General features: G+C 40.2%; 1 protein-coding gene across 1 annotated transcript; it reads left to right on the top strand.

Annotated features, from left to right (window-relative positions):
- Positions 1 to 11,566: 11,566 nt before the first annotated feature.
- On the top strand, positions 11,567 to 12,040 carry LOC139693607 (glycine-rich protein 1-like). The gene has a single exon (XM_071591834.1). It carries the CDS (start codon positions 11,567 to 11,569, stop codon positions 12,038 to 12,040), a length of 474 nt encoding a protein of 157 aa, XP_071447935.1.
- Positions 12,041 to 12,776: the final 736 nt, after the last annotated feature.

Genomic DNA, 12,776 nt, shown 5'->3' with positions numbered 1-12,776 from the left:
ATAGCTACGCTTCATATAAAGGTTTTTACGAATCTTTTCTTATAATCCTTACCCAACGTCCCTGTCACCAACTCCCTCCTCCTTGTGAAAGCCTCTTTGCCTGGTGCAATTCCTAACGTCCCTACTACTTTGACCGTGTTGGTCCAAAACACTTCAGATGTACGTCAACTGTTCTACCTGCTATTCGGGTGTGTGTATATATACATATATATATATATATATATATATATATATATATATATATATATATATATATATATATATACGTATATATAGCAATATGCATATATATGTATATATACATATATATATAGCATATGTATGTATATATATATACATACAGGTATATATATATATAATTGTGCAATTTAGCGAATTTGCTCTATCACTGACTTTGAATCAAATTTAACAACTTTTTATAATCTTAAGTTATTGTCGTAATCGATTATGTCCCCAGTTCTCCATTTAGTCTTCGTCATCGTACCATCTTAATTTTCTTTTTCCTTCAGAATTTTATTTGAAATTTTCGGGTAGTTTCTACATTCCCTTTCCTTCTCGGAGTACCATACACCACTTTGATTATTATGGTAAACGATGATTAAAGTTCGCCTTCTTATGCTTCCCATTCAATACGATGAATCAATGGTGATCTACAACTTCGATAATAATGCCCCACTAAGATAATTATTTATGTGCGCCATATAATAAAGAAATTCGCCAATTATAACAAAAGTATGTTGATATGTGTTCATAACAAACATGAGAGGCTTTTTGATAACGAAAATTCGTTCCATTCCTCAAGTAATAAGTAAATTCATTTTTAAACCGTTCAAAAAGTCAGGGCGGGTAGTAGACTATTGTTCTCCTAACGTAATGATTAGTTTTGGAATGGAATGCAAACACTTCTCATTCCAAGTGTTGTTTAACTGCTATTACATAAAAAAACAAATTTTTTCGAATTCTTGTTCTCAATTCATGAACAAAGAGATGTAGCCATTTAAGGCCGGCGAGCCTTTTACAAGCAGTGCTCACGGAATCCATTTCCGATGCAATCGATTGCTAAGTTAACGATTTTTTGTGCCTACGTCACTGTTTGAAGCCGCAAAATCTCCCAGTAGGTTGGAGGGAGTCTCTTTTCATTGAAATTTACTCAATGTTTCTTCCATTTTGGATTTCAGCCACAGAAATGCGTGCGGAAATTCCCATAAGCTAAATCACCTTTACGTTTCCTACTCTTATTTTTTCGTTCCATTTCCAAACTGTGTATATCGCTGTTTCTCAGGAACAACGATTCGATCCGCCACGCTGCCGTAGTGTCGGTCCAGACAAGGCACGCCCGCTCGCGTCTGCAGCCACGCGGGGGCGTGCAAAGTGAATGGGCCCCGGGCGAATGAGCGAAAAATTCCTACTCTGATCTTACCGTGGAGTCGGGCGTTCGTTCGCATGTTGCTCACGCGTTCGCTTCCCTATCGGTTGACCGTAATGATTTCACACGCGATGGCACGAAATTCCAGGAGCAAGCGAAGGAAGAGGAGCTCTCCCGACATCGGGGCGGAGGTATGATGTTTTAAGCAGAGAGTGGGGCCTTTGAACTGATACGCGCTCTCACTTCGTGCGCCTTGATGCTTGCTGGCTGAGTCTCACCCCTGCTACAATACGATAACCGTTCGCCACCCCACCAGCGAGAATGCGTGCGAGAGATTTCATCAATGCTCTCACGCGCATATTTTCGTTGAAAACTATTTGACAACTTGGTGGTGTTCAGAGACTAGAGAGTTACAGTTATTTTTCGTCCTTATGTTGTATTCGACTAATTGACGTTCCCCTTTCCTTAAATTTAATGCTATAGTAGTATTCTTCTTTAATTGAAAGAATAGACTAAACATAACTTACGAAATCATTTTTGAGGCATGCCGATAAAAGGCTCTCCACTCATCCGCAGCTTTAAATTTGAAGTTCACAAATGGAATGAGAGATTATGCATGAAAAAAGTTTTTTGGTCAAGGACAATAAATTTTACGTTGTGAAAGTCCCGTATTTGTGTTCAAATCAACAAAATACTCCGCTAAAGTTACATTTTTGGCATTCACCACGGTTCCTTTGAGTTCTTCGATTGGTTTAAAGTACGCAAACAAAATAACAATTTCATACAATTATTAATGTATTTCGTGACCATTACGAAAAGTTCCATTCAGAACAAATACTTCCAGGATCAGAATCGAGGTGACGGTGGGGTAAAATGTCAATCTTTAATATATCTCTAACCCAAAGAAGGAGGGCTATTGCACTAAATATCTGATTACGTTGTTAGTTTCCCAGGGAAACGAGTCTATTACGCAAACAAAATAAATATCGTTACGATCATCTCACAAAATTATTTGTTTAAAAAAATAGTCAGTACAAACAATTAATTCAATTGGACTAAGAAATAACCCATATTAATGGGGATAATAATATTGATAACTATTCTAAAATAATACGTTTAACACAATCGTTATGATGTATATAGTATGTACGTGGATGTAATGTAAAATATTATCAAACAAAAAAAATGAGAAAAATACGGTTATATACCCACATCGGTTCATCAACCCGTCGAAGCATCACTGAATCATGGTTAGGTGTAAGGGAAAGAGAAAGGCAGCTAATCCTAACCGGTAGTAGTTTCTACCATTTTTAGTGAACGAAAATCATGCATTGATCATAAGTCACGAAGCGAAAACAATTCATTGAAATATAAAGGGCCAAAACAACATCAGTATTTGCATTTTCACGAAAACGTTAAGCTCTAAATATTTGATACTTTTGCGGTGCCCTTGAATTAAATAAAAAAACACTGTTTTATTCGTTGTCGATGTGTGCAATTTGATCTGATGGGGCTAAAAAATCAAATTAATGAAATTGGTCTAGTCGACAATCATTTTTATAGGCATATTTTCAACCTTAGTAAGCAAACATTATGAAGTACGAATGTAAATTCAGAGGGATTTCAGAAGTTCATCTAGGAGCACTACGAGCTCGTGTTACAGCAGTTACTTGATCATTGTTCCTTGTTGCAGATGAGTTTTACCTACCTTTTTAAACAAACGCTAGACAAAATTAATAACTCATTTAAGTATTCATTTATTACTAGGGTGGTACGGGAGGTGGTAGGTGGTTGGTAGAGGAGAAAATAAGGTTGTTGTCGGATATTTGAACAATACGACTTGGCGGAGAAATGCGTAAACTGAGTTCTTTCGGGGAGTAAAGAGTTAACAAAAAGGAAAGCCCAACATTGGTGGAAGGGAAGGATGAGTGAAGGGGATAAAGGACGGATGGAGGAGGGAGAGTTTGATTTGAAAAAGAACAAAACCCAGGAAGTCGATTCCAGAGGTCACGCGTTCATTTTCGTTATTCCATTTTTAATTTGGTTGCCATGGGAGGAACAGCAGAGAGAGATAGAGACAGAAGGTTTTCGGTGAGGGGTTGAGGACGGGCGGACGGGGAGCCAATCTCTTGTAATTGTATTTCCTCACTTGTTTTTCCTCTCTGCGTCACACTTCCCACGGAAGAGGGAGAGATAGGTGTCAGGGAAGGTATTGGGGCTGGAGGCTTTGGGTCAGTGCGCAAGAGAGTGAAAGAAGGATATGCCGCCGCTTAAGGAATATTATGGAACGGAGGCGAGTGGGATAGGGAGTGTTTGACTGAAACGAGGATTGGGGATGGGAGATGAAGTCAAGGAAGAGCGACGGATGCATGACAGAACACTGAGTGACTGAATCAATTGACGAATCCGTCAAACAGGTTGCCCTCTGTAATGGGAACGGCGGTGACAACATTAATGTGGTAAAGGCCAGTGGTGGCGGATAGAAATTTGAGCTCTTTGGCTAGCTTTTTTTCTCCGTGCGTGCTGATGAAAAAGATGAAAAATATGTTATAAATGCGCCTTAAACTTCAAAATTGTTCGCACGAAAAAAATTGCCAACAAAAATAGTTTCACATGGACTCTTTTATGTTGAATTTTACGTTCCACAATTGTCGGAATCGGTAAACGGAAGTTTGTTCCATGCTTACCACTAATTATAGTTTTCCAGAAATCTTCTATTTACAGATATTCATTAACAATCGTAAACCTTATTCATTGCTAAATTTTGAAAAAATGTGGACCAGAAAATGGCGATTCCCAGATCCACCTGGGTTTAAATACAAATAAAATCTTTATTTAAGTTACAGGGTTCGTCCGGAAAATAAGTGTACTGATTTTTTCCCGCCGCTCCAGGCGCGCCCAGCACCGCTCCGACGGGCTGCAATTGGAGGGGGGAATGTTGGCAAGCGACGCTGAAAAAGGCAGTCGGCTCTGAGCTCTGGTGTAGTGAGGAGCTCTGTTAACGCGAACCTCCACGCTCGACCCACGTCGCGGAACGCGATGCCGAAGTTTTTGGAGCAGCGTTATTCCATCAAATTTGCGGTAAAGCTTGGGAAATCGTCTACCTAAACTGTCGGTATGATTAACCAGGCTTACGGGGAGTCAGCCATGTCCAGAAACATGATCTTTCGGTGGGACAAGATGTTCGCGGAGGGCAGAGAAGCGGTCGACGACGAACCACGGCCTGGACGCCCATCAACGACACTCACCGACGAAAATGTGCGAAAAGTTCGCGATGTACTGAACTCTGATCGTCGTCTTAGTGTTCGGATGATAGCAGAGCAGTGTAATGTGCCAAAAACAATAGTGCACGAGATTATTAGGGAGCAATTAAAGATGCGAAAAATTTGTGCAAAGTTGGTGCCGAAAGTGCTCAGTGATGATCAAAGACTCAATCGTTTGGAAATCGCGACACAACTTGCGGATCACTGCAAAAATGATCCACATTTTTTAGAGAACGTTGTTTCGGGTGACGAGACGTGGATCTTTGAGTACGACCCGGAGTCGAAGAGACAAAGTGCGGAGTGGCACACCCCATCATCACCCCGTCAAAAGAAAGCTCGCATGAGCAAATCTCGGATCAAGGCGATGCTCATTGTCTTTTTTGACAAAAGGGGAGTCGTCCACTACGAATTTGTGCCTGAACGACAAACTGTAAATGCTGCATTTTACGTCCAAGTGCTCTACAGGCTTCGAAAACGAGTCGCCCGCGTCCGGCCAGCGATCAAAAACATCTGGCGGCTGCATCACGACAATGCGCCGTCTCACACCGCGCTTGTCGTGTCGGACTTCTTGGCCAAGCACGGCGTGGCAACGCTGCCGCACCCGCCCTACAGCCCGGACTTGGCACCACCGGACTTCTTTCTGTTCCCGAAGATAAAGAGGAGTTTGAAAGGAACGCGATACGGGACTTTGGGCGCCGTCAAAGAGGCCGTGACGACGTGTCTTCGAGAGGTTCCCGATGATGCCCTCGCGGGAGCGTTCCAGGAATGGGAACGCCGCTGGAACAAGTGTATCGACTCACAAGGGTCCTATTTTGAGGAATATTAGCTTAATATATGTAAAAGTGCAATACATTTTTTTTCCTGAGCTCAGTACACTTATTTTCCGGACGAACCTGTACATTATTAAATAAATTTCCTATGTAAAACACACACACACATATATATTATATCGTCGTATTTCTCTCTTTCCTATTTTTTGTTTGATAATATTTTACACATACAGCCACACAATATCCCACCAGTAACCATAATGAGGGGGCGGGGATTTTAGAGCACCGGCCATATATTCAGTAATGTAAGTGTATTTATTCATTTTAATGTATAGTAGCTCGTTTACAAAAACATTCGTGCCCATATATGCATCCATACATATATCTGGCAATTATTGTCGTGTTCGGCTACTTCATTAAATTATAGAATCGAAGATAAGGTTTTCGGGCGCCATGCAGGTCAAGTCACGGCAAAGATATTGCTATTGTTGCTCGGGCGTCGTAAATAAATCTTGGGGAAATGAGGCAAAGACAAACCGCGTAAGGCCGATGAAAATCAACCTAAAAATATGAGCGTGAACCCGAAGTCACAACAAATAAAAATATACTCGATGGAAAGCGGCACGAATCAGTACTTATTTTTGTTTATTTACATTAACACCCTTCTCATTTCTTCCACCCCAGGAAATCTGACCGTGACCTGAGCGGTTGAGCCGCCCTGAGATGTCACCTGCGATCCCCCACCCGTTCCCCGGCTCATCCGACCGCAGGGCCTCCGTACGGCGGCGCCCGCGGTAATGATGCCGGGGAGGTCGCCGAGGGGCGCGGCGGCCCTGACCGCCGTCGCCGCCCTCCTCCTCTCCCTCTCAGCGGACTCCCTCGCGGCGACGCGGGCCAACGCCAGCGGCGTCCCCCACGTGTCGGGGGCAGAGGATGACAACGACGCGGTCCCAGGGGACAGCGGCAACCTCCCCCCCGCGGCCCCGGGCGAGGCAAGGCTGGAGTCGGTGCTCGAGGCAATGGAGATGGGCTTGCCGTGGGGAGAGATGACCGGCGGACCCGCCTGTACCCCCATTCCCCTCGAGGGAGTCGAGCTGACCTCGAGAGTTGTCCCACCGTCCGCAATCCGGATGGCCAAGGTGGGCGGAGGACTGTAGGAACCGCGGCGGGTCTTCCTTTGACAGCAACTGGGTTGTTGGCGCGCGAAATTGGGAACGATAAAGGGACTGGACTGGATAAAGGGAACGGATAAAGGGTTGGACTTTCCGAAGTTCGAAATGTCTAAACACAATGTCTCAAAAAACTAAGTTTCCGGCAGTGTGTTAAATGTAAAATGGGTTAAATGAGCGGATTGATGTATTAATCGAAAAGGAAAAATAGTGCTATTTCACAGGAAAGCTATTGGTACTGGTACCAACGCGGTTCGCAATTATAAGTCATTTCGTTAAGCGGCGAAATGCGATATAATTACAGAGTATGTTCAAAGTTAAATTTAAAAACAATATTGATTTATCTTTCCCTGGGTCGTAAAAATATTCATATTCTTTAAAACAGAACAATTTTTCCATTTTAAAACTTATTTTACAATAAAAATAATCAAAAAGAGAAGATTTTACGAACAGTCAGCTGATATCAACGTATTCTGGATTTTATAAGTGCTAAAATGCAAAAATCTATTTATAAGCGAGAAAATGTTGAGGAATATTTCATGCATTTTTTGATTGGACAAAGGCGTCAACCTGCTGCTGATTTCTAATTACCGTAGAAAATTAAGATGACATTTAAAGAAATCGTAAGCACTAATTCTTTAAAAAATGCGTGCAACAGTTAATTTGATCATTAATAATGAACACCAATATATATAATCTGTTCTCTCCCAAGAAATTCAAATAAATGAACAATTGACCTTTCCCAAAGTATCAAAATATTACTGCATATTAGTGATAAACTAGAACGCCATATATTTTATAATCATTAAGTGGTCATTAACCAAGCATAGTCAACCAAAAATTCAGAGGAGCATCAAATATATTTAAACTTTGCTCGAGTTTTGTGTTTTTGTCGACGAAACTTAACACGTTTATGGTCTTTCAAAATTACAAAAAAGGTAATGTTCTGTCTGAGACTAGTCAAAGGCTCTATTCATCAACGGTTATATTGATATAGTATTTCATTATTCCCACTGTAACGGATGCCACAGGTCAGACTTTTATGAAATTAATGTACACTATAAAACCTCAAAAAGTCAACTAACGAAAAAATAAAAATTTCACCCGCAGAAAATCAAAATTAATGTTGACTTCAAAATAGGTTTTCACGGATTCAAACATGAACAGAAACATAAAAATTTAAATTAAAAATTCTTATTCAATTGAGAAATTTTTATACGTTAAATTTTAACCATTACGTCGAGCCATTTAAATTCAGAGCCTTTTCTGTTTTCACGGAAACGAAGGGAATGTTAAATTCATGAATAGAAGAGGAAAATATATTACTTGTATAAGGAATATCTTTATTCAACTGATATAACTTTAAAGAAAACCTTTTCCATCGGGATTCTCTGCTAGAAATGTTATCCAACAAAAAGTGCAATTAATTTATTGATAATTCAGGGGCTATGAATACAAGTTTTTATCCGAGTTAGATCACCCTAAATTTAAACCATGCTTATGCGTACCGAAAAGTGCATTTTGGAGGATGAGAAACTACATGCAGATTGCATATTTTAGAAAAAAGAAAAAGTCGAATAAGGTTTAGTATACATTATATTGGTAAATTTTCTAAGCATAAGAATTAGTTGGTCTTACATCTAAAAAAATTCATTTATTGTTAGAAAAAACGCATAATTTTTATTGTGTTATTGAGACTGACAACCCTTGTAATTTAAAATTCACTAGTCGGAACAAAAAAAATGTAAAAGTCGGAAAAGATTTGATACCATTATTTTCTTTCAATAAAAATAGCATATAAAGACAAAAATCAAAAATCCTTTATGCCAGTTACTTTTGATGAGTACGGGGTTTGAACATTTAAACTTCATTTGCATTCCCATAATTAATATGAAATGCAATTAAAGTATCTTGACAAAGATAATTTTTGTTACCAAGGTACAATTCTAATTCTTTATTGTTTACTTCAATTTAAAATTATGTTTTTTATACTCAAAATAATATAGTTAGAAATTAAAAGCTACTAAAATCTACCAAACTCACGGCCGACTTTCCGTGAACTGACGTCTCAAAATCAAGCATAAGAAATTATATTAATTTTGTGTTTATGTTATAATTTCCCTTCCTGACAAGGCCAGCTTGATTTAAATATTATGCGTCACAATACTTTCAGGATATTTACCATATTGAATATAAATATCTCCTAATATCCCTTCCATTATCATTTTACGACGGCGGAACGGTCTTCCTTAAAGTTCAAATTTTAAAATCACGTGCAAAAGATTTTCCCATCGTAATTGCTACCGATTAATTCACAATCGGTGGAAATGTCATAAAAAATCCAACCTCTTTCAATGACAGTTATGTTCCACGATCAAAACCATAAGATAATTCAAAATTTGAGAAACCACATTTACCTCAATAACTCCGTATTTCCACAAAGAATTATGAGTTCATCATAGTTTGAAATGCTCCAAGGAAATCATTCACTAGTAATACCTTCAGTCAAACTCTTTTAAAAACATAAAGGAAGTAAAAACGAGGTCGTGAAAGATAAAGACGACGGTTAACAAGGATTTCTAGGACAGTACACGCACCGAAACGCCCTCTAGTGCACGTGAAAACTCCACAACTTCACCGTCGAAAACATCATTCCCGAATATTATTCAAGAGCGACTTTTGGGGTGCGATCGAAATCCTTTTGCCCCAGAAGAATCTTTGATTCGAACTGCCACCGCCTGGCTTCAACAGAGCGGATTTTTGCATCGGGAAGGGATACCCTGGAATGAGTTCTGAAGTGTGAGATTATGAGTGAAATATGGGAAGGGAGGGTGCGCGAATGGATGAGGGTACGAGGTGCCGTGAAAAGGATTCTGAAAACAAAAACACAAAAAGGTCTTTGGATGAAAACGGGTGGGGGACGGGAAGTTGGGATGGAGGGAATGGAGAGAGAGGGGGAGATGGTGGAAGAGAGTGGTGAGGTGGCTTCAAAAATAAAACGTAGAGAGAGAGAGAGAAAAGCATTCCCATCCAGGCGGGCGCTGTGTTGAACGAAGCCGCTTGTTTGCGTTCACCCTTTATTCTTCTTTGCCGTCGAGCTTTTATGCGCGTTGCAATATTACGATAAGGGTTCACTCGTTTACTTCTCGGAGGGAGAGGAAAAAAGGTTGCCTTTTCCCCCATTGGGTAATTTTTGGGGAGAATTATTGCGGCCACGACTGTCTTAAAACGAAAGAAAAATTTTTCCCACTGAGCTCGCGCCACGTGTTCATTTAGAATTAAAATGTTGTCGTTGTACTTGGAAGAGTAAAAAACATTAATGACATAATTTTTTATAGACACGTATGTAGTAAATGTGAAATATTCTCCGTGTTACGCTAACGAAATAATACTCTAAAAATTTTAGTCGTTTCCGTTCCCAAGGTGACGATCAGCAAGGGACATATTACTATTTTAATGACCTTTTTACTTGTTTCTATAGCAAGAATCTACTCTTGGCACCAATTTAGCACTGAAAAGATTCGTAAATAAAATCACTTTATAAATTCCAAGTGCATGAAATAATATTCGACGATAAATGCGTAGAAATATATGTCCTTTCGTTGTAAAGACGAATCTGCAAAGCGTACCAATAAACTCAAATGCAATTGGAAATTTGTATTATATCGCAATGGTAAAATTGAAACTATAAATATATATAAGTAAAAAATATAACAATATACATATAATATGTAAGTGGATAATCGATACAATATAACACTAAATCCAGTCTCCGCTATTGTAACTACATCCTGTGAATTATGCCATTTGCAATACAGTTATGAACTGTTAATTGCATACCCACTTGCATTCGTTCGGGCAATTTGGACCATTTTCTCAAAGAACTTCACAAATATTACCAATACTATATTACCGATATTAAAGCAGAAAAACTGTTATTCTATACTTTTTAAATCCGCATCAGCAGTCATAGATAATAAAAATTACCACTAGTTGTGCCTCTTGTTATGATAACACCTATATTCCCTAGGACAGAGAAAAATAAGGGGTATACGACAGAACAGACGTTCTTAACAAATATTATTGAAAATACATTTCCTGCGTTGAAGTCGGATAGCGTGAACCATAAAATTCCTAAAAATGTGAGTTTGAAAATTACATCCGTGTTGCAAATAAATCAAAAGTAAATTCGGGAATTTTAAAAATTGTATTAGTATTATTTATTATGATTTAATCGGACGTGTGGCGGTTACAGAAGTATCGTCCTTTATTTCAGGCGGTGGCACATTAAGAAAAATTTTGGAAAGAAAAATAATTAACTTTTTAATAAGTATTTTTTGCAACCTTATTAATTGGTGGAAGTATTAATGTTTGCCTCCCCAGGTAACACAAACACCGAGAGCCTAACATTATGATAATGCCTTCAAATAACGAAATAATTTTCAATAATTCCTCAACTAATAGAATAGTGTTCATTGTGTGATGATTTTCATGGCCAATCAGGCACGACAGTAGGTTTAAAAACGAAATTGTCATTTTTTTAGTAGTTCATAACGTTAATGTTGGAATCCTGACTCCACAGAAGCGAAGGCAAAATGTCAGATCGGTTTGCTCAGTATACACTGGTTAGTCCGTATAATCATATAAGTTTGATGATGGAAAAAGGTCGGTTAAAAAACTCACGAATATGGATTCGAACGTTGATATATAGTGGCTTAAAATGCATAAAAACTGAATAAAAAGTAAAGGCACATGTTTTTAAATGAAGCAAATATTTTTAAATGTGTTCCTAATGTATCCCTCGTTCTAATACTGATGCAGGTGGCAGAGGAGGCGGTCTCCGCGTTGGACTCCCTCTCCCGTGACTCGTGCCACCAAGTGTTCCAATCGCTGGCCCGGGCGATCCTCCTCGGGGCATCCATGATGCCGCATGTGACGGACGTGATGGAGGGCGCCGTCGTCCCCGGCATCTTCGCGACCACCACCGTCCCCAAGGCAATGGGCTACTGGAGGGGTGGAGGAGGCGGAGGAGTGGGTGCAGCTGGGGGAGGAGGAGGAAGTCAGAATGGGGGAGAGGTTGGCGGATCGTCGGAGGATCCCGTGCACCTAATCCTCTACGGTGCGGGCCCCGTCCTTAATCGATCGGTATGGTGGGTTTGGGCCGGCGAGGAGTGGGGCTACGCCTCAGCATCGTCCGTCGACGGTGAGGAGGAGGACGGAGAGGAGGTGGGCGCGGCAGAGGGTGAGGCGGAGTTGGTGGAAGGCGAGGAGGATGGCGGACGGGGTGGGGCGGCGAGGGAGACAGGGTTGCGGGGGAGGTACTCGGCGGGCGGTGGCGCGGCCGCCTCCGGGAACGCCTCTTTCTCGCCGTCGGCGACCTTCACCTCTCCCGGAAGGTGGTCCGCGCCGCACTGGGACTGCGATTCCGGGAGCTGGCTCTACGCCTACACGGCGTCCGTGGGCGAAAGGTGAGGGCTAACGCCTAACTTACTAACAACCGATCCTTGGGCCCCTCTGTGTAAAACCGTAATTTATCATCCATACGTAATTAAAGGAAGAAAAATGGAAATAAAAATAATTAAACCTCAAGAAAACTAAAACAGCCTTTGTAAAACTAATAAAACACGGAATCACGGTCATTTAAAGTGCCATTTCCTTACATTATTATTCTTCGCTAATAATGAAAAAAAAATGAACAATCAACTATTAAAATTTGACATTTTCATATCAGAGCGATTTATCTAATTAGTCACTTTGGGCGAATAGAATAAAACAATCTACGCGCAAAATTAATAACACTAAATGGGTTGCGATAAATATTTGAGTTGAAACTGCAGTCATATTCATACCTTGACTTGAAAACCACAGATACTAATCTGAAATTTAGGGTGAAATTGGTACGTGAGGGTAAATACGCGTAAACGCGTGAATTCACTTGAAGATTTGGTAGAAATTGACAGCCTGGATAAAAATATGGCTTTTACAAAGGGACTCAATTTTGTGCTTGGACCCGCCGGTCATTGGCAGCACTCTACTACCAATAGATTAAAACGACGCTAATTACTCGGGTATATAACTTTTCCCGACTTATGACAGTTAACCCGTCCAAACAACTTGCCACAGTCATCTCAGGAATATGACACATGCTATATACTTAAATAAATTTTCAACGCGTTTCCATAATGGTAATGTAAAGGAAACCCTTAAA

The sequence above is a fragment of the Hetaerina americana genome, unplaced genomic scaffold, assembly GCF_022747635.1.
Source record: "Hetaerina americana unplaced genomic scaffold, ioHetAmer1.1.p SCAF_5, whole genome shotgun sequence".
NCBI classification, from domain to species: domain Eukaryota; kingdom Metazoa; phylum Arthropoda; class Insecta; order Odonata; family Calopterygidae; genus Hetaerina; species Hetaerina americana.
This window is presented reverse-complemented; position numbering and strand designations above follow the sequence as displayed.

Coding starts and splice junctions, on each gene's coding strand:
- LOC139693607 (XM_071591834.1), top strand. CDS start 11,567: ATGGGCTACTGGAGGGGTGGAGGAGGCGGAGGAGTGGGTGCAGCTGGG.